This window comes from Clarias gariepinus, chromosome 8, assembly GCF_024256425.1.
Source record: "Clarias gariepinus isolate MV-2021 ecotype Netherlands chromosome 8, CGAR_prim_01v2, whole genome shotgun sequence".
Classification (NCBI taxonomy): domain Eukaryota; kingdom Metazoa; phylum Chordata; class Actinopteri; order Siluriformes; family Clariidae; genus Clarias; species Clarias gariepinus.
This window is the reverse complement of record NC_071107.1, coordinates 29,136,957-29,159,044: the sequence shown is the minus strand read 5'-3', so window position 1 is coordinate 29,159,044 and position 22,088 is coordinate 29,136,957. Positions and strand designations below refer to the sequence as shown.

General features: G+C 37.0%; 4 protein-coding genes and 1 long non-coding RNA gene across 7 annotated transcripts in view; 2 read left to right on the top strand and 3 right to left on the bottom strand.

Moving 5' to 3' along the window:
* Positions 1 to 4,012, top strand: part of arfgef3 (ARFGEF family member 3) — a 32,420-nt gene extending 28,408 nt beyond the window's left edge. For both annotated transcript variants that reach the window (XM_053501516.1, XM_053501515.1), the window contains exons 34-35: positions 73 to 894; positions 1,081 to 4,012. In XM_053501516.1, coding sequence (XP_053357491.1) covers positions 73 to 894; positions 1,081 to 1,272 — 1,014 coding nt within the window. In that variant the 3' untranslated portion in view covers positions 1,273 to 4,012. The remainder of the gene's footprint in view (positions 1 to 72; positions 895 to 1,080) is intronic.
* A 1,755-nt stretch (positions 4,013 to 5,767) lies between these two features.
* On the bottom strand, positions 5,768 to 7,950 carry LOC128529402 (cytochrome c oxidase assembly protein COX20, mitochondrial). Its single transcript, XM_053502884.1, has 4 exons — positions 7,918 to 7,950; positions 7,474 to 7,588; positions 6,846 to 6,909; positions 5,768 to 6,397 (listed from the first exon to the last, which is right to left on the bottom strand). Exons 1-4 carry the CDS (start codon positions 7,948 to 7,950, stop codon positions 6,271 to 6,273), a joined length of 339 nt encoding a protein of 112 aa, XP_053358859.1. The 3' UTR covers positions 5,768 to 6,270.
* Positions 7,951 to 10,587: 2,637 nt separating this feature from the next.
* Positions 10,588 to 11,164, top strand: lhb (luteinizing hormone subunit beta). The gene is made up of 2 exons (XM_053501517.1): positions 10,588 to 10,765; positions 10,925 to 11,164. Exons 1-2 carry the CDS (start codon positions 10,589 to 10,591, stop codon positions 11,162 to 11,164), a joined length of 417 nt encoding a protein of 138 aa, XP_053357492.1. The 5' UTR covers position 10,588.
* Positions 11,165 to 13,767: 2,603 nt separating this feature from the next.
* Positions 13,768 to 15,670, bottom strand: LOC128529300 (uncharacterized). The gene is made up of 2 exons (XR_008361043.1): positions 15,428 to 15,670; positions 13,768 to 15,223 (listed from the first exon to the last, which is right to left on the bottom strand). It is a non-coding gene; the product is annotated as an uncharacterized LOC128529300 (long non-coding RNA).
* A 3-nt stretch (positions 15,671 to 15,673) lies between these two features.
* Positions 15,674 to 19,614, bottom strand: LOC128529299 (guanine nucleotide-binding protein-like 3 homolog). Of its 2 annotated transcripts, none has more exons than XM_053502713.1 (3): positions 19,598 to 19,614; positions 18,425 to 18,556; positions 15,674 to 17,029 (listed from the first exon to the last, which is right to left on the bottom strand). In XM_053502713.1, exons 1-3 carry the CDS (start codon positions 19,602 to 19,604, stop codon positions 16,356 to 16,358), a joined length of 813 nt encoding a protein of 270 aa, XP_053358688.1. In that variant the 5' UTR covers positions 19,605 to 19,614; the 3' UTR covers positions 15,674 to 16,355. The 2 variants fall into 2 exon arrangements, with proteins under 2 accessions (XP_053358688.1, XP_053358689.1); XM_053502714.1 differs by lacking the exon at positions 19,598 to 19,614 and adding an exon at positions 19,092 to 19,258.
* Positions 19,615 to 22,088: the final 2,474 nt, after the last annotated feature.

The window sequence follows — 22,088 nt, the reverse complement described above, 5'->3', positions numbered from 1 at the left end:
TCAGTATTCTGTATATTTTATTAATCTGTATGATTTTTTTAGTTAATTTTGTCTATCTGCTGTTTTTTCCAGGCTTTGCTATGTGCCATGTTGACTAACCAGGAGCAGATCACTGTGGAGCAGGTGAAGAAGATCCTCAGTGAGGAGGAGGATGAGGAAGAGGAGGAGGGCAGTTCAGATTCGTCACAAGCCTGCTCGTCCGAGGATGAGGATATGTTTGAGGAGACGGCGCGCGTGAGCCCACCACGCCGGTGGCGTACGCGACTGCCTGGTCTGAGCACCCAGCCTGCCGGTGGTGCAGACTGGGCGTGGCTGCTCAAACGCATACATAAGCTCTGCATGGACCTCTGCACAAATTATATTCAGATGCACCTAGACCTGGAAAACAGCACAGAGGAGCCACCTCCCACTACGCGGCCTGACAGCATGTTCTTTATGCCCCTTTTTCCCTCCGAGACCTCCACTCCATCAACAGGAGGCCATTCGGTACGTGGCACACCCTTGGAGGATAATCCCCGCCTTCATGTGCTCAACACGCCCTCCGCTGAGGAAGAGGAGAGGAGGAGGAAGAAGGAGTGGTGGGAGAGCGCCAGCAACAAGCTTTACACCATCGCCACTGACAAGACCATTGCCAAGCTGATGATGGAATACAAGAAACGCAAGCAGCAGCAACAGCAGCAGCAGAACCTTGGTTCTTTGACAAAGAAGGTAGGAGAGAGAATGACACCAGAATCGCCTGGGCCGCAGAGACCTCAGCAGCTCCTCGATCAGAGGACCATGAGGCATTCCTTCAGTGCCGGACCAGAAGTACTGCGTCAGGACAAGAGGCCACGCTCGGGTTCTACCGCCAGCTCACATAACGTTTCCCTCAGAGATTCAGAGGCGCAGATACAAGTAGGTGGTTGTGATCTTTGTGTGACAAAACAACTAATATAATTTTTAAAATATTTTTAGTAGAACTGTTTTTATTATTTACTTCATATATGTTAATGGGATACATTTAGTACATCATTCTTGGATTATTATTAATTTTATTATTATTGTTAACTAACTTAAATTATTTTTTTCTTGTACTCTCAGGCATGGACCAACATGGTCCTCACCATCCTGAACCAAATCCAGCTGTTGCCAGATGCCACCTTTGTGGCCCTGCAGCCGGCCATGTTCCCCTGCATCAGTCAGTTGACGTGTCACGTGACTGACCTCCGCGTGCGGCAAGCGGTGCGAGAGTGGCTGGGACGCGTAGGGCGTGTTTATGATATCACCCTGTGAGGAGCTCGCTGCTTTGTCGTCATTGTGAGCTGACTATAGTTTACTTTCATCCTTGGGATTTGCTGACCGGGATAGAACCTGTTTCTTTTTGTATGCAAATGTATTTATTGTTGTATTCTGTAGTCTCTGTATTCTGTGAACATACATATCTGAATGCTCTGCGGAACAGATTTGAATCCGAATGTTAACAAATGTTTAATTAGCACATGGTATTGACTACTCTCATTTGTATTACTTTCTTATCCTTTTATTATTTATTGCCTGTCAATCAGATTTAATATTTATTTCCAGTGCATACAAAGCCGTGTTTACTTTCTGCACTTTTGTACGCTCATTAGAAATGCAAGTTTATTGCCGCTGACACAAAGTCACATGGCATGGAGACAAAATCCAGTCATGTACTGTTCAGTACAGTACCTGACACATTGCTGCTCTTGCAATGTTCATTCAAACTCAAAGTGTTTGGATGTACAAAGGAAATGCCAATTGGTTTTCTCAAGACAGCATTTCATTGCTATGGTAATATTCGAATTAGTGACTAACGCAAGTTCCTTTAGTGCCACAGGCTAACATATGGATTCCTGTACCATGTATTTACATTTTTACCCTTTAAACAGCTCCAAAATGATGTGCGTTAACCAACATTTTACTGATGAGCATTTACTCTCTCAGTGCTTACAGGATACAAAGATATTTAAATATGATTTCTCCTGGTTTACAGAGAATTTAGATTTGCCACACTGATCAACCTGACTGGAACTAACAAATCTCTTTCACTGACTGTTAAGATTTAGGTCAAGACTCATTATTTAACACATCATATACATGTTATCATCCAAACTGTTCTGTGAAGCATATTTAATCCTTTTTTTTTTTGCCTAAATGTAACGTCAGTAATCATAAGGCTTTAAAAATGCTGGTTCATGTTATCATGCCTATCCAAACTTTGCTTATGTACAGTATTAGTCTTGTAATTTGTGTATCAGTTTCTCATGTCATGTAAACGCATTAAGGGAATGATCTGTTGTTTCGCTGTGCAGCGCATAAATACTGCTTTCAAAGAAACCAAGACGGTAATCTTGCAACAAACAATTCTTTTTTTACCCTAAACCAAATGTTCTTTTCAAGTTTAAAAGAAAAATGGCCAAAAGTTTGTGGACACCCCGACTTCAGCATTACAATATCTCTGAGGTTGGTGTAGAAGAACTTGAGTGTCCTGCACAGAGCCCTCACTTGAATCCTCCCAAGCACCTTTGGGACAGATTCAAACAAGCCTCGTCGCTCAACATCAGTGCCTGACCTCACTAATGCGCTCTCGGCTGAATGGGCAAATCTACAGCCATGCTCCAGGATAAGAAAGCAGAAAGCCCTTCCAGAAGAGTGAAGGCACTCTTGGCCTTACTTGAGTAATTTTATTATATATAAGAGCAAAGCAAGGACTACATCTGGGTGTGATGATCAGGTGTCCACATACTTTTGGCCACATAGTCTATAGAATGACCAAGAGTGCCATTTTAAAGTAGAATCAACTCACTGTACAACAAAATGCCCACATGCAGTACTTAAGTTAAATGCGTTACCCAGAAAATAACCTGTGCTTAATTTGAATGTAAAGGAATCTAATCACATACTTTTTTGTATTTTTGTGTTACTTTGCTGGTGGTGAAAATGACCAAAGATCTGCACTTGTATGCGATGATTAGAAGGTAATGTTTCGTCTGTAGCCTGGAGGAAGGGATGCATCTGCTATGAGGTTAAGGGTGTATTCTAAAAAAAAAAAAAAAAAAAAAAAAAACCCAATCAAATACTAATTAAGGGGTTTTTCTTTGTGTTTGTTAATTTATAAGAAACTAAAATAATGGCTCAAGATTTTTCTATACTTTGTCCATTTGCACAGACGTAATTATATCAACAGTGCACAACTCTTTGTTGGTATCTTTCATTTATTTTAAAGGTCAAATTTTAAGAAAATCTTGCCACTTCTGCCTCTTTACAATTTTCCTGTAATTCTTGAAAAGTTAACGATTCGTTTAAGGAAAAACATTTTGGCTAAAAGACAATACCGTATTTATTCTCTTAAAACGTTTGACCTTAGTGCAATGTACAGTATTTTATTCTTAAATCAAATATTACAATTTAAAACCCTGATTGGTTGAGCTGCATTAGAAGCTGAAATATTTGAATCCTGCATTAATACTCCGGATTTGAAAACAGTAAAAGCGTTACAATACAGCCACAGAGTTGTGTGGTTAGAATACCCTGACCTATGTTACATTGCGTAACAACCAAAGCTTACTGTTACCAGACTACATTGTGTTGTTTACTGCAAATTCGTTAATAAAAAATTCAGTTATTTATTGAACACTGGATTTGACCGTATTGTTTTTGTTAGTTTTATAACAGAATCAGAGTCGCTGAGCCTTCTCATGGCTTACTGATTTATTTATGTTGGGGTATCATACAGTACTTATTAACTGTGGCTCAGCGGCACCAGACTGCTTGTATAACTATATCGTGGCGCTACGTATTCTAATGATTATGACGGCTTTTCATGATTTGCTAATGGCACAAGGTTTTTTTTTTTTTTTTTTTTTTTTTTTTAAACATATGTGTTATAAAAGGTGTTTTATTCATGAATACTCATTTTATGTGACAACACTCAGACTATTGCAGTATACTGTATATGCACATGCTAATTATACATTTGTGTTGTGGAATAAAAAAGTCAAAATGTAGTAAATGTGACTTTTATTTAGACTGACCTGAACACTATACTAAATGTACTAAAATATATTAAGTCATGTGTTTTGAAAACATAAGCCTTACGGAATTAAAACAATACAAATTGAACTGGTACCGGGGTATCGTGATAATACTGTATCTGGAGGTCCCTGGTGATTCGCATCCCTGATATACACTATAGTTTTCGTCTCTATCAGATAAGTTTATTGCTAGATGTTAACAGCATGCTTTTTGATCCAAAAAAAGAACCGTTTCAAAAACAATCACAGTTTATAGTAGCATTTATTAGTAGCAACATATCAGTTCTCACTGTGCTCTTAAAATAAATTTGAAAACAAATAAAATCTTACCTGGCATCAATGGAAATTACACTATCACGCTGTCACCTTCACATCAGACTCAATGTCAGAATAAACTTAATAGCACAGCATTAGGGTGTTTAGGGTATAGGATGTTTAAGTACAGAAAGCAGTTTTAAGCTTTTCAACGAGATGTTTCCTCATCACCATTACACCTAGGTTTTTGAGCAGTTCTCAATCTAAAGTCCCTTTCTGAAACCCTGTGACTCTTTTTTGAAAGGTCAAAAACAGAGGAGATTTTAAATGACTGGAACTGGATTTAAACCCATTTAACTCCTTCAAAACTTGGAAGGATAGCGCTGAACCATCATCCTTATGTAAGAAATGTGATCGGTAAAGTTGCAAAAAACTAAAAAATAGTTATAATATAGTATAACTATTATATAATAGTAAAATATTTATTTAAAAAATCTGATATCACCCAAATGAGGATGGATTGGATCTGGTTCCTCTCAAGGTTTCTTACTGAGTCCTCTTGAGTTTTTTTTCTTCACCGTCACCCTCGGTGTGCTTATCAGAGACAATCCGATCTTTTTAATTTATACATATTTTCTTACATATATCATACTTATTTCCCTAATAAAAAAAAAAATAACTTATTTGATGAACCCACAGGATTGGTACTAAACAGCTGTGCGGTCAAAAGAAAATTACTTGTTAGTAAGATAAATTTTTAAAAAATGGCTTCGGACTGTTATGGATCATAAAGATTGGACTTTGAAGCAATAGAAAAAGGTCATGTGGTCTCATAAGTCCAGACTGACCCTATTCCAGAGTGATGGGAGCATTAGGGTAGGAAGGAAAGCACATTGCCAAAGCGATGACAATTTTCCGATTCAATGTAAGGAGTTGATCAGAAAATCCTGATTTCCTGGACAAATCTTAACATATTAATATGCACAAAAAGACAGCTCTATCGACAGAAATGTTTAACTGATAAAGACTAACACAAGGGCTATAGTAACTTTATTAAGCACTCGCTACAACCATGGTGAGCAAAAAAAATTACATTTAGGCATTTGGCGGATGCTCTTATCCAGAGCGACTTCCTTTTTTTTTTCTTTCTTTATGTCATTACACATTTGAGCAGTTGAGAGTTAAGGGCCTTGCTCAAGGGCCCAACAGTGGCAACTTGGTGGTTGTGGGGTTTAACCCTGGGATCTTCTGAACCGTAGTCCATCTCAGAACAAACAGTACATCAAACCATTAGGTGAATGGACAACAGATAGCAAGCTAAATACAGTGGAGAATGTTAAATCCTCAGCTGGCCTTTATCCAAACAGCCTTTGACTATCCAATACTGTGTAAACAGATCAGCTATAGCGTTATGGCCACTGGCCTAATAGTGGGCAGGTCACCCCATTTCACCCCACCCCACCCCTTTGTCACCCAAACATTAATGACCTGCATGTTCTAACACATTTCCACTGGAACCAGCATTAACCTTTTCAATAATTTTAAAACACAGTTTCGAGATCCCACATAAGCTGCAGTTGCTCTGACCCAGTCATCTAGGCATCACAATTTGGCCTGTGTCAAAATTGCTCAAATCCTTACACTTGCCCATTTTTTTCTGCTTCCAACACATCAATTTCAGGAAAAAAGAGCGCAAACCAGCACGCACCATTACAGTACATACAGCACATCACTGTGGGACAGGCGGGTGGTCATAATTTTATGGCTGATCTGTGTACACACTGTAGGCTATGTAGAAAATGAAAATATGCAAAATAATAAACAGCCATTCAGAGTTTCTTTAGTTAAATATTTACTTCATTGTATAGGCATACATTTTAACTCAACAGCTCAGACAAAACATCTTACACAGATAAAACACAGAACAATCCACCATTTAGTTAACAGTAAATTAAAAGTTATAGAAGTAAATACTGTGACATCATGTGTTTCTTGTGTTACGTGTAGGATCGTGACTCGTCCCCTCATAAACAACCTTATTCTTAATTCCCTCCTGAATCATCCTCTGTTGTACTCGCAGTTTTGCATTGTTATACCGACAGTAGAACCTAAAACAAAAAAGACAATAAACAACTGAACTTATTTATTTTATTTTTAAATTTATGAAAACATTTATTTAAAAATTATTTATTTTTATTTATCTTATTAATACACTAAGTGAATCAGTTAGTATTTACTTATGGTTAATTTTTAAATGTAGATATTTAATAATTTTTTTTGTCTTTTGACATTTCCTTTTTCCATCTGGTAATGAAACACATGGATAAAAACATTTTACTTCGAACTGTGGTTGCCATGGTTACAGATCTTAACACAAATTTTAAGTTTCTGTAATAGCCCAAAACTACGATGAAGAGTTAAGTAAAACAAACCAAATTAGTTATCATTCAAACAAACTTCACCACAACAATTTTTTGTTTTGGCATACAGTAGCAAATTAAACATCTGTAACTCAAGAAAACAAGAAAAATATTGCCACTGTTTGGGATTACACACCATGAACCAAGTGTTGTGAGCATAAATCCAGCCATGCCAACATGGAATGAGCGCTTCACTCTGCCTGATGGGGGAGAGGACATGAACATGTTAATTAAAAACTATTGCAAGCGTAGAAAGCTGCACAATCCTAAATTAACAGATCACTATAAAAAACTGATGCAGTATTGCCCTCAGCTCTATCTTTGTTTGTTTGATCACAATTGCACTGATCTAGATGTGTTGCCTGTTGACCTCTTGTTCGTGGTACAGTATGTATTCACGTGTGCGTGCACGGGTTTGACATCAAAAACTGTGGTGGTAACCCTAAGCTTTGTTCCAATATTTATGTCTGTATGCGCATACATATAAAGCTGTCTGTATGCGCATACAGCCTTCGGCCATAACATTACCACCACTGAACATGAAAGGAAACATTAACATTGTAAATTATACACCAGCAAATAGATGATAGGCTCATGGGCACCCAAGTCTCATAGGGACACAACGCATCCTGTCCGGTCTGATCTGATTCCACAGAACCCTGTGAGTTTGTTTAACAATTACATGCTTAGATTGTATTCCAAGTGAACTGAGCAAATAAGATTTTTAGTAAATAGAGTAGAGTGTTAGCATTTGTGAGGCTTACTAGTAGCCAAAAAGTGCCCTAGTGCTGCAACAACAGATCCTCCTGCACCATGCAGAATAGCTTCTCTAGCGCAAGGAGTTTTCCCAACGTCCAGGATCCCTAAAAGTTTCACTTCCTGTGGACAAAACAGTGACATAAGGTCTTAGACAGGATTCGGACAAAAAACAAAAAAAAAAAAAAATCAGAAGAAGATGAGGGGAAATTATTCTATCAAACCTACATTTTACTAATTGTCAAATAAGAGTATCTAACTCTAACAGATGTAAAACCTTGCTTTTAAAAACTATTTTCTATATTCTTAACAATCATTTAATTTTGGTTTCCAACAGTAACGTTTATTTAGATCTAATTATTAATGCAGTGAGTAAGCAGATCCTGCTACAATAGAACATGTTTTTTCTCATATTATCTTATCAAAACAATCCTAAAAACCACAACACTTGCCTGGGTTTTACTGTCAGTCTCCTGTTCTGCCATTCTTATCGCAATATTACATGAGCATGAGTTTTATGAGCATAATCTATCCAGTTTGCATAACTCGGTTATTTTATAATAAGGTGAATGACATTGGCAAGCACTCCATGCAACTGCAATATTGTGGTCCGTCAATGACTTTTCCTGACAGAAACATAGACTGAAATTTTTAGTTCCGGGCTTTTTCTTCTTCTGTGGTTTTATTGGTGCCACCTGCTGCTTGAGTTTGGAACATCAGCTTAGCAGGAACACAAAAACAAAACACTTACTCATCTTCTATGTCGCTTTATCCTGAGTCGCAGAGGGCCAGGAGCCTATCCCAGGAAACTTTAGGGACAAGGCGGGGTACAGCCTGTGTGGGGTACCAATCCATCACAGGGCACACACACATACACATACTTACACACTATGGGAAATTTGGGGACGCTAGTTAGCCTAACCTGAATGTCTTTGCACCAGAGTACCCAAGGTGGGACTGGGACTTAAACCCATTTAAATGATATTTGTATACCTATTACAGTAGTTTCACAGTGTACAGTATACTGATAGTTGATTTGTTCTTCTTTTCTTAGCTGATATCTTCTACTGTGGAATATAGAATATTGCCCCTGTTTATCCTATACCTGGATCTTTTAAACCATCCCTATATATCATTAATTTTTTATTACCTATTGTTTTTGTATGGTTTTGCAGTATTAACCACCTTGGGATGAGTGATCGGTTGTCCTTGATTTGTTTGTTTTAGAAAAAAAAAATCTAAATTCCAGGTGTCTCTGGTTTTCTTATTTAAATAAAAAAAAATAATAATAAGGCTGTAATTCGAAATAAATTTAACTAATTCAAACAATAATACAATTATTTTACACTTTCAGAAACAAGGTACAAAATGTAACGCTATTTTTCCTAGTCACTCAGCTGGTAACCTCAGGGACTATGATAATATAATATAATATAATATAATACAATATAATATAATATAAAAGTGCATAATAACCTTATATTAGTGTTATTAGGTAGACTTTAGGCTGTCAAAAATGCATGTTGGTCAAGCTCCAGCACTTTTTAATAAAATTTTCTAAATTTGGACAGTGTACAGTACAAGCAAATAGCAAAATATGCCCACCCTGTCATTGACACTGATTAAAGTAAATACATTTTGAAAGTGATTATTTGGTAAATAATAAAGTACATATTTGGAAATCTCAATTCAGTCTTCTTCTCAACAATTTATTTAAGTTAATGATAAAAGTCTGTTGATTATTAAATTTCTAAATGTGGCAAAAACACCTCCAGGGTCCGGGTTTGATTCCTGGCCAGAATCGATTCCCGTCTCTATGTGCATGGAGTTTGCATGTTCTCCCCGTGCTTGGTGGGTTTCCTCCAGGTACTCCAGTTTCCTCCCACAGTCCAGAGATATGCAGGTTAGGCCAATTGGTGTTCCCAAATTGCCCGTAGTGTGTCAATGGGTGTGTGAGTGTGTGTATGTGTGTGTGCCTTGCGATGGACTGGCACCCTGTCCAGGGTGTACCCTGCCTTGTGCCCTAAGCCTCCTTGGATAGGCCCCAGGTCCCCCGACCCTGAATACAGGATAAAGCGGTATAGAAGATGAGTGAGTAAGATGATGTGGCAAAAACTTTGCACACATGTTCACCATGTCAGTGACTTTATTCAGTATGACAATCACCCCGTGCACAAAGAAAACGCCATTAAGTCAAGGTTTATCAGCTATGAAGTGGACTACATAGAGACCTGACCTAAACCCCCTAAATACTTTTTACATAAATTTGAACTCCCACTATTCCCCAGGATTCTCTTTCAACATCAGACTCTGAATGCATACAGCCCTATTCCAAAATCTGGAAAAGCTTTCCCAGCAAACTAGGGACTAAATCTAGAATGGAATTTTAAAAATCACATATAGATGTGATAGACAGGTGTCGACAAACTTTTGACCTTATAGTTGACATAAGTTATCCTTAAGGTCAGTTTTTATTAACTATATTCATGTTACCAGGTTAAGGAGGAAAAATAAAGGTACAAAAATGTACAGTAACTCTGATGACGTCACTGCAGCAACTGGAAAAAGCACAGTTTGGTACCAGAGTACGGAGTAAGGATCTTACAATTATAGCCTTGTAGTTACTGGGATCAGAAAAAAGGCTCAAGGTTACCTAGCTATTAACTTAACACAGTCACAAATGAAAGAAAAATGTCCAAATAGGAAGCCAATTAATCCTTTTGGCTGTAGCAGAGGGCAAGATGAACTGCAGGTTTCTAGTGTCATTGTGTACCCTTGAAAAAGTCAACGAGATTATGTTAGAGCACTTAGCTATAATTTCTTTGAGATTCATGTGATAAGGCCAGATTTCATTTCTGCACACTATATAAACGTGTTGAACACTTGCTGGAACTGACAGAAGCCTGCTGAGCGATCACAGTGAAAGCTCTAAAGTGAGATCAGTGATATGATTAGTGTATGATTTATTTACATGTATAACTATTATATATAAGGTAGAAAAATGTAAAAAGTGTGGTCTAAACTAAATAATCCATACTTGCTGACTAACTGCTTGATTAATTCAAGTATTCTTGGTTAGCGCAACTAATAAGTGTTGTATGTTTTACTGTGTTTTATTACAGCATGCCAGCTTCCTCATATTTTCTCCTATTCTTCTTTATGAACTTCTTCTCACCTGCTCAAAGCTACCTTCTGACACACTGCGAACCCGTTAATGAGACCGTCTCTGTGGAGAAAGATGGCTGCCCGAAATGCCTGGCGTTTCAAACCAGCATCTGCAGCGGACACTGCTTCACCAAGGTGAATATATTCTTTCTTTTTTTTTTTCCTTTTTAATCTTTTTCATATAACTGCATGAACACTACTAAAAAAATGGTTTCCCGATCATTATTTACAAGTTTGTAGAATTTGCAAATCTTTATGACAGTTGATTATAGATCAAATACATGTTTTCTATAGGAACCTGTGTACAAGAGCCCGTTCTCTTCCATCTACCAGCATGTGTGCACCTACAGAGACGTCCGCTATGAAACCATTCGCCTGCCAGACTGTCGCCCTGGTGTGGATCCTCATGTCACATATCCTGTGGCACTAAGCTGTGAGTGCAGTCTGTGCACCATGGACACCTCAGACTGCACCATCGAGAGCCTGAATCCTGATTTCTGCATGACACAGAAAGAGTTTATTCTGGACTATTGAACTTCTGCCATGTAGATGTTTTAATCTGACTGCAACGAGTCTATTTTACTCTATGAATAATCAATCTGAACTTGTTGTAAGAGCTGCTTGCAAAGTACAATATACAAAATGGCTTAAGATTATTTGGCTACATTTTTTTAACTTGTATGAACAGGATCAACTTTCCAATCAGTTAAGGTTGTTATAAGTTATTAAATGGGGGTTAAAGAGGGTCAACGACACACATGATTCAACATTCCATTTACATAATTTGTAAAATCATAGGTTCCAGTTTAACGGGAAGTCTTTAAAACAAAATGTCTAGCTCCATTAAAGGATACAATTTCCAATGTAATTATTATTATTACTAACAGAACAAAACTATTCTAATATACTATGATATAAACAACTACCTAACTAAAATACTATAATAAAAAAAACAGGTTTTTATGAATTACAAATCTAATGTATGATCAGCTAATGAACAATAGATTTATTAATAGTTACTCTAAAACTAATACATATATGCTGAACTATGAAACCATGATTGCCGTCAGATCCAAATATGGGAAGTTTGTTTCTTGGGTTGATGCTAATCCCCCCCACCCCCCACAAATATATATATTTATGGAAAGCAATATATCAAGTTATTATTATCCTAAGCTTGAAGATCACACAACTTAAAATGGTCTGGTTGAGCCTAACTGGTCACCTAAAGTGTGTGCCAAATAAAAAAACATGACTGACTTTTCCCAAGGCTATAAAGAGAAAATTTTTATTTAGAAACTTTAATGCACTGAAGGTGAATAAAGCCTCCCCATTCCATTTTATTTACAGCGTGAATTCTGGGAAAGTTGGGACATTTTTAAAATGTGAATAAAATGAAAACTTAAAGACTTTTAAATTACATAAGCCAATATTTTATTCACAATAGAACATAGAGAACATAAATATTTAAACAGAGAAATTATACAATTTTATGCACAAAATCTAAATAAAGCTAATTTCAAATTTGATGCATGCTACAGGTCTGACACTGCTGTATAAATAATAAGAAGGCATAACACTGATCCGCTCATATATTCATCTTTAGTTACTGCTTTATCCTGCAAAGGGTTCGAGGCAATCCAGAATCAATCCCAGAAACACTGTGTGTGAGTGGGTCTGTCAGAAATGTGCTGGATGTGATGTCAGTCCACTTCTTATTAAAATAAAAAAAAACACTGCTTCTCAACCCTGGTCCCAGAGGACCCCTTGTTCAGCACATTTTAGTATTTTTTTCACCCGCCAGCACACCTGATTTAAATGATCATCCAATTACCAGCCTTTCCTGAATTGAAGTGGATGTGTTAGGGCAGGAAAAACACTAAAATATGCAAGACTGTAGTCCTTTAGGACCAGGGTTGAGAACCACTGTGATAAAGACATCTTGTCAATCCACATGTCCTTGATTGGTATTCGTCTTGAGGAAGTGTTTCCATTACATAAGAGGCTCCAGATTATGATATACAGTATAAGCACACCGGACAGACAAAGCGACTTATTTATTCAACTGCGCAACTTTACAGTTGTTTAAGTAACAAGAATTTACTTGCTGCATGAGTTAGGGCTAAAATAAGTGTTGCAGCTAAAACATATTAATCACTATAGTAATAGTCCAATCAAAGGCTCTTCAGAATTTGCTTATTTCAATCCAAATGCTGCCTTTTTTCGTCCAGTGTATATGGTGGAAATGTTGTAAGCTGTGCCAATTTCACACAAAAAATACAGTTAGGTACAAGTCACAAAACAAAATGCATAAGTGTATCAGAATAAAGTAAAAGTAAAATAGAGGGGAAAATATGGACCCCTTAATGCTCACCCAAATGCAACAGGATGCAGACACACAAAAAGAAAGACAATCCACAAGGAAGAGAAATGGAGGAGGAGAATGGAGTGGAATGGAGGAGGTAATTAGAATGGAGGATTTCCATTGTGTCACGATCACTGGTGATATTTAGTTTTGTCAGATCATTTAGTATCATGACCCGTCACTGGGATGATACTGAGACCAAATCCGACAGCATGACAGTTATGAGGCTGTGACTAAAACCCAGAGATGGGTGACATTACTACTGTTGTTTAAGGAGAGATTTAGTATTTCCATAACCCAGGGATGATGACACTTTTTTAGGAGAATTTAATTCTGTAAAACTACTTTGCGGCAAATTGTTAAAAGCGTTATGCAAATAAAATTGATTTAACTGAATACGAATAGCCCCCCCAAGAAACCGTCACGTACTGTATGTCACCCTGTATGTCTAAAAATAGTCATCCCCCCACCCACCCCAAAAATATCTGCTGATTGCAAGAGGACATTATTCCTAGACCGCAGAATATGGGTGACATGATTTCAGTGAGTGAGAGAGAGAGAGTATGTGTCCTCTGTTTTCCCCATGTCGTCTTAAGTGTAACTTTTTTAACTTAGCTGAGGTGCAGCAAGTGTTTCATTTAAAACCTCACCATGCATTAAACTAGGGTTTGTGTTTAAAAGGTTTTGTGTACAAAGTGTCTGTTTTGTATTCGTGACAGTAAATGTATACTGTAAAGTTCATGTGAGGATTTGAGTGATTTCAAAATTCTGGTTAAAGAGTGCAAAAGGTCTTATTATTTAAGCAAAATATCCTTGTGCAAGAGTTCTAATAGAAAAGGAATGCCAAATACAATAAAAATGTAAAAATGAACAAATATGCAGCATACAGTATTACAGTAGAAATCACTATACACAGACATCCTATGCCTCCCAGGAGATACAGAAGCCTCCAGCATACAGGTGGCTCCTGGATCTTCCATGTGACCGGGGATGCCTGCATTACGGTGGCCGAGAAGTGCAAAACAAAATAACAAAAATGAAAACAATAACAAGACAGAAAACAAAATAACAAAACCGAAAACAAAACGACATATCCACATACAAAATACCAAATGAGAAAACATAACAATTTTGTCAAACCGGAAAAGATAGGTATAGTTTGCGAATGAAATTCTTATCGCTGATTGGATGAGACATCTTTCACTCAAGACATACAACCAGCACTATCAAGTAAAGTCAAAATAATTTTTAAAGCACATTTAAAACAACGTAGTTGACAAAAGTAATATATAATCACAAAATACTGAAATAGATCCTTAAATGAAAATACATCTAAATGTCCGTGTGGCTGCAGTACTTGTATATTTTAAGTGACATATGTCTTGTCCAATCAGCGGTAAGAATGTCATTCGCAAACCACACCTACCTTTTTTGGCTTGTTGATTCTTACCGATGATTGGACGAGACATCTGTCACTCAAAATATACAGGAAGTACTGCAGCCACACGGACATTTAGACGTATATTCCGTGTGGCTGCAGTACTTCCTGTGGATTTTGATTTGTTATACTGTATTTGGTTTTGTTATTTTGGTTTTGAATTTACTATTTTGTTTTTTTTAGTTTTGTTTTTATTTTGTTTTTAAATTTGTTATTGTGTATATAACAAATGCAGGAGTGATATTTAAAAACAATTGAACATAATGAATAGAAAAACAATATTCTTCTTTTTAACAATAAATATTTACAAAAATAGAATATAAGAGGTAAACAGTATGCAATAGAATTTAAAATGCAAACATTACTTAAGTTACATGGAGGTAATTTTAACAGAAGCAACAATGTTTTCTAGAGGTTGTGATAGGATGGGGATGGATTTGGTTCCTGCGCAGGGTGCAAATACAGTAGTGAGCAGGGAGAGCGAGGCTCCAGCACTGGGAGGTTGTTTAAAGATTTTGAGTATTTCATGAGAAGTGTAGTTCGTGGAGACCCCTGGTAGTAGCGAGAAGGAGTTGTAGGCGCGAGGGTGTGTGATGCGGAAAAGGCGGCAATGGCACCATGAAATTAAAAGGTCTGTCTATCATCTGCGTCAACATCTTGCTTTTGCCTGCTTTGCTCACAGGAAACATAAACTGTTTCTTTTGCAAGTCCATAAAGGTGGTCACAACGCTGTTCACATCTGTTTTTGCGTTTCTCTTTCTTCTGTGGTTTGCTGGTCTTGTGCCCCGGTCTGAGGTCAGAAAATAACTCAAGGTTACAACCATAAAAGCATTGTTGATAAGATGCTGGCATAAATTAAATTCTTTAAACAACAAGTAAATTGTGAAGAATTGTGTGTAAAGCTTATGTGGATCATTAGTATCTTAAGTGCCTCGGAGATGTATTGGAATATAAGCAGAAAGGTTATTCATAAAATAATGCACGAGTAAAGTACCTGTTACTCCAATAGCCACATAAGTACAACACTTGAGTTTAACGCAATCTACTCTTTCAAAGTGGCAAATTATCTGCCGCGATGGAAGTGTGGTAGATGGTGTCTTGGCACAAACGGGTTCTCACTCGACCACATTCAGCTCGATGGTTTTTGTCCTACTATTCTGTTCACGGCACCATACTTGTCCTTTGTCTGTTGGGCTGCCTGACTCCCTTCTAGAAATAGGCTTCCCACCAAAACACAAACTTATACACATGCACACAAAAGATACTATCCCTCGAAACAAAGGAATAAAATAGCACATTTTTAATATACATTTTTAAGAACACTGTGCGCTGAAACATTGGGGAAAAAATCCTTTTTTTGTTTGTTTTTTCAAAGATTATTCCTAAAAACACATTTTTTTAAAGACAGAAACATGGAAATAATATCTTTATATTATTTTATAACTAGAAATATTTAATTCTTTTTTAAAGACCATCCCTAGAAACAAAAAAATTAATAACATCTTTTTTTTAAAGAGCCTGGAGCCTGCTGAAAAACATTAGAATTAAATACTTTTTTAAAATGTTATCACTAGAAGCAAAGGAATAAAATACCACATTTTTTATTTTTTTACTGTCCCCAGAAACATGGCAATGAAATACTTACCTACTTACCACTTTTTTTTTTTTTTTTACTTACCACTGATATATGTTTAAAGTAATATTTCAGTTGAAATACTTACTATAGATGAAATACTAATACTGGTGCTTACTGTAATTCGCATTAGCAATTAATTAATTAATTAGGATGTTAATGGAAACGGGTCCAGAAGTACTATCTAATTGTTGCCAAAGTTTACAAGGACTGGTGCGGTAGGTGTAGTAGATCCGTAAATGGAAAGTTAGACACCATTCAGACATGGCAGGTTTCCAGGCAACTGAGGTCATTCTTCAGAACGCATGTAATGCCCTCGTATCCACCCAAAGGCAAGACCGTATCTGGAAAGATTACTAAAGGACATGCGCTCAAAGTTAGGAAACGTGCTTCTTGAGGAGGATGAGCGCCTCTCTGAATCACGGCGATCCAACTCCTCATCGTCGTCGTCATCCTGCTCAACATCATCAAAATCTTCACTGTCACTAAACAGCTCACTGTCCAAGGTAGAGGATGATGTTGAATGCAGTTGAGTTCCCGAAAATGATCTCTCCAAATCATTCAGCTCCTCTTCCTCCGAACGCTGCCTTCGACTGGGAGGAGGATTTTCATAGTTGTCCTCTTCATCTGTCACTTGTTCCCTCCTTCTTCTCTCCCAGAAAACATCATTGTTGCAACACACAATGATGTTGTGATAACGCGCTAATCTAGGGAGCAAGCTCCCCAAAGAGGAGGAGCTCCTCTCTGTATTAATGAGATCATAAACCTCGTCATCATTATCTTCTTCTCGCAACCACGGTGTTCTCCTGGGAGGCATGTCTTCGTCAATGTCCTCTTCGTAGTTGTCAGATCTACTTACCTGGCCATAAATGTATTCATTGTCATTCAGCACAATCTCCACGGTGTCGTAGTGGAGATCACCATCAGGTGGCATGCCTGGCAGAACTTCCTCCATCCATGTTCCTGTGTAAAGGGAGATGAAGAGACAGTGAAATTTGTAAAAAGGAATCACTTATTATACAATATTTACACTAGATTTGGAAAGATGCATATACAGTACAGTATATCCTCAGGAGTTATGTCACAGCTGCATGTACAGGTGTTAAATAGGGCTATTACAATATCATGGCTTTAAAGTAAGTCACGGTGTATGGTCAGAGAGGTAAATCACTCTTAATCTTTCCAAAACACAGATTATGAAATAGAACTTGATTTATTACTGTTCGCTTTTAATCCGATTGTTTTCTTACTCCAGTTGGTCTCTTTCCTTCTGCGTCCATTTCTGCCTACCAAAAAATACTGCAATCCCCTCCCTCTGGACTCGGCCACAATCACACTACCCCTAACTGTACAGGATAATTAACAATGACACTGCTGACCCATATTTAAAAAAAAAACTATTTTTTATTTTAGCTAAGCTAACTTTGCACACTGCCACATTAATTATATGTGTGTGTTTTAAAATAAGCCACCTTTCCTTTTCTTTTCTTTTCTTTTCTCTCTTTCAATTCAATTCTCAACAATTACAGATGATACTGTTTTTTTTTTTTTTTTTTTAGATATACATAGCAATGTGCAAGAGACTCTGTTATTAAGATACATTGCCATAAATACATCACCACCAGCTTAAGCGTTTCTAATCTTATTTAATATCATGATATCATCAAACCTTGTTATTATTAGACTCATTATTAGACTTTTAAACATTTTAAACCAGACAACAGCAGGCGACAGAAAGTAGGACTTGTTACTATTTCAACACTGTTTTTAATAATTACATACAACTATTTTAACACCAACATCACTATAAGGTAATAGCATTAATAGCTGTTTTAACACTTTTTGCCTTTTGTAAGACTAGTATCTTTTAAAGTCTGATCACATCAACAATTATTTTTTTCCTATTAGGTTTACAGTCACAGCTAAACCTAGGAAATTAATTAATAAATAAATAATAGGTTAAGACACATTTAATGTGACTGTAAGCATTTGTACTGATTTTAACACTGTTGTTGTTTTCTGGAGTGTTTGCTGTTTTGCAGGTGACAATATTTAAAAAACAACAACAATAACAATCAGTAGTTACAGTATTAAACACAACCGTGTGCTTATGTTGCAGGCTAGTTAGCTTAGCTAATGTTTCGGAATGATGCTTCTACAGTATCTGAATTTAATTAACTTTAGAAACCTAGCCTTGTTTTCACTAAAATAAAGTGCTAACAAGCCATGATCATTAAACCGTTAGCCGAATGTTTTATTTCTGCCCACAATTTTCCCCCTACTTTTCATTTAGTTTCCTGCTTTAACACTGTCTGTGGTATAGAGAGATTATCATTAATTATCAAGTCATTAACTCACCGGTGGTGATGATCTGCCCTCGGCTCTGAGGTTCCTCCTCCTGCCGGAGTCGCCAGGCGTCTCCGCTCATCCTGGAGCTCATCTCGGCTGGTCCCGATGTAGATCCCGGTGCAGGAGTGATGCTGGATCTTTCTGCAGGAATCAGATTAATCTCGCTGATTGATTACAAGCGATGCAGAAGTGCTTTAGATCCAGAGATGGTGCAGTAAAATTGCAAAGAAGAGAAGAGTCGCAGAGAAAATCTCAGTTGTAGTTATCGCAGAGTAAAACTCAGCAGTAAAGCTCCCTGAGTAAACTCGGCTTTACTGTACATACAGCAACGTCAGAGCGTCAGCGCGCGATTGAAAAATAAACATGATGCATAACTGCCGTCACCATGGCGACCTGACGTCGCTTCTCAGAGTGTCAAAGCGCATGCGTGTCCACATATTATCTTCATATTTAATAAACATAACATTTTCTTCCTTCTCTTTAATTTGTTATATATATATATATATATATATATATATATATATATATATTTTTATATTTATATATATTTTTTTTTAAGGTCACAGGCGGTCGTTTAAGCATTACACTGCATATCGTCCTGTTAATGACCGTGTAGGTAACAAATAAAAATTTAATTAGAATTTATTAAAACATATTTTATGTTCATTTTACATACAGCTTTATCCTGTATACAGGGTCAGGTGGGCCTGGAGCTAATCCAAGGAGACTTAGGGTACAGGGCGGGGTATACCCTGGACAAGGGTGCCAATCCATTGCAGGGCACACAAACATACTGTGGCAGGGTTTTCGACTGGCAACCATCTTGCTTTGCGGGAGGGGGTTGTTGTGTGTTCACCCTGTTGGGGAAATGTGTTTGGGTTAGTGGCTTCGGCCAGGTTGTGTGTGTGTGTGTGTGTGTGTGTTCTATTGACTAGTGATGAAAAGTTTGAATTATTTTAGTAATTCGGTTCCTTGAATCTCGTTCATCAAAATGAACGAATCTTTTTTTGAGTCATTTAGTTCGTTTCGTTCTTTTGATCAGAAAAAAAATATATAAAATGTTAAATTTTCAATAAACAGACCCCGAACACAACTACATACACACAATTTGGCTATGGTCTCCGTAATATAAAATATTACAATGCAGCTAAAGACATATGATAAACAGAATAAGCAGCTCACCTCTCATATCTTCCGACCCGAACCGTTCGGGTTTTTGTCACGTGACTCCCATAGACGCTGGCGTTTCCTGTATACTGCACTGCATAGAGTCTATGGGAGTCACGTGAAAAAAAGAACGAACGACTCAGGGACTCATCAGCAGAACCGTTTAATACTGTTTCCTGTGTAGTACTGCATAGCGTCTATGGGAGTTACGTGACAAAAGAACGAACGACTCAGGACAGAAAAGACTCAAAGGTAATTACTCAATTCTGTTTCCTGTATATATTACATTACATTATATTATACTATATAACATACGGAGGTTTTGCGATGCTTTGCGCATGCGCGCCCAATAGAAAATGAACGAATCACTCTCCGAGACGACTCGTTCATCTGAGTCATATTAAAGATTCGTTCAAAAAGAATGAATCGTTCATGAACGACCCATCACTACTATTGACTTCGTGCTGTGGCTAAATTGAATGTGTTGTTCATGCTATGCTTAATAAAGTATTCCCAGCCATTTGCATTGGGTAGCAAGGAAGCTTACTCGTCTCTCTAAGTTCCTTCTTAGCGGTGAAAAACGCAACAATACTCACACTCACACTACGGGCAATTAGGGAACACCAATTAGCATCATCTGCCGGTCTTTGGACATTGGGAGAAAACTGGAGTACCCGGAGGAAACCCACCAAGCACGGCGAGAACATGCAAATTCACAGAGACGTGAATCGAACCTGGCCGGAAATGGAGGTGCAACTAGGCCACTGTGTCGCCCACATATTTTATAATGTTTTTACATTTTATTGTAGATTATATTCACACTTATATTTCAGTAATATATAAATAGTAAGCCTTGTCTTAGTACTGTATGTACAACAGTGGCAGGTGGAAAATGTGGTAGGTGGGGGTGTGCTGCATTGACTAAATAGAAGTATTTGTTATAATTATAAAATCTCTAACAACTGCAGTCGAAATCTACACTCAAAATCTCTTATGTTTTGTTTGTTTATTATCTATGTTTATTTTAGATTCTTACTTGCAAGTCTTAAAATAAAAGACGCCAGAGCGCCCCTATTGACCAATACAGGTCTACCGTATCTATCTATCTAAATAGATTAAAGGTTTTGTCTGTACAGTAAAACCTTAGATTGCGAGTAACTTGGTCTGCCAGTGTTTTGCAAGAGGAGCAAAAGTTTGTAACAAATTTTAACTCGATCAACGTGTAATACAAAACTGGAGACAGATTTTAATGAAACTTTGCTAGTCCTTCTGTATTTGGCTAAAGTTAAATTTTCAGCATAAATGTATTTCTTTGTATCAATAATTCAGGGAGAGAGTTCTGCTGTACAGAAAGACAAGGACAGTGCATGCGCTTCAACCTGACATAATAATAACACTAATCAGCTTATTTTAAGCTTCAAACCTTTGACTTCTACAAACTCTTTTCTACAAAATTAAATTTATCTTAAGGTTTAGTATCTCCCCTGTTTGGTAAATAGAGAGTGAATCATATTAGAATTTTGAAAAAAAAAAAGGAAAGTTTAAATTTTGTGTTAAAACGACTCCAGCATGTTAAAATTCACAGGATTGTGGTGGCTTGTAGGTGCATTATGGTCTTTTGTGTGTCCTCCACATACTATACTCCGTCTAAACACGGTAAACTATGGTGTTGTTTGTCTTTGTTGCATGTCGCGTATAGCCACGCCACCTCAGGGGGAAAAGGGCTATATTCATCCTAGTTGTGATGTGATTTGGCACATAACTGCTCATAACGTCACTTCTACTCAACATTTTGATTTTATTTATGGTGTAGGTTTAACATAAAATACCTAAAAAGTGCAGTTGAAATCATTAAAAGAGCAAGTTCTGACCAATGTACAGACAAAGTCGTAATTTTATTTATATAGATGACCAAACAAACCAAAATGATAAGTCTCTTTAGATATATTTTCTCTAATTGTATAGACTTTGACACTTTTCCTGGGCGTAGGCTTGTCATATCCCATATGCTGCTCTGATAACTTCAGTGAGTGCAATAAGTGGTTAAATGACACAGACTAAAAATACTTTTTGACACTTTCTTGTGTTATAGTTCAAAGACAAAAAAATAATTAGACACATAATTATCCAGCTCATTTCCCTTCAAGAATCTAAAAATAATTCCCAGCACTTCTCACTGTTGAATGAATACATGTTCACTTTTTAAGTTAGATATTTGTTTTATAATATTTATAAGATACACTGGAGATATATAGTATTTATTTCTCACTCAATGCTGATGTCTAGAATTGTCCGAGAAAAATTATCCAAAAAAAAAAAAATTTATCAGTTGTTGAGCAGTTAGGACAAGTCAATCAGCACAGCGCTAAAAAGAGTCATTGAGTACCAAATAAAATGATAAAACTTTGTTTTTTACCTACCTATATAAATGCAAAGTGTAGATGGTAGATGTTCTAGCCAAAAGGGTCAACACATTTATACCTTTTGCAAACAAAAGGACATCTAA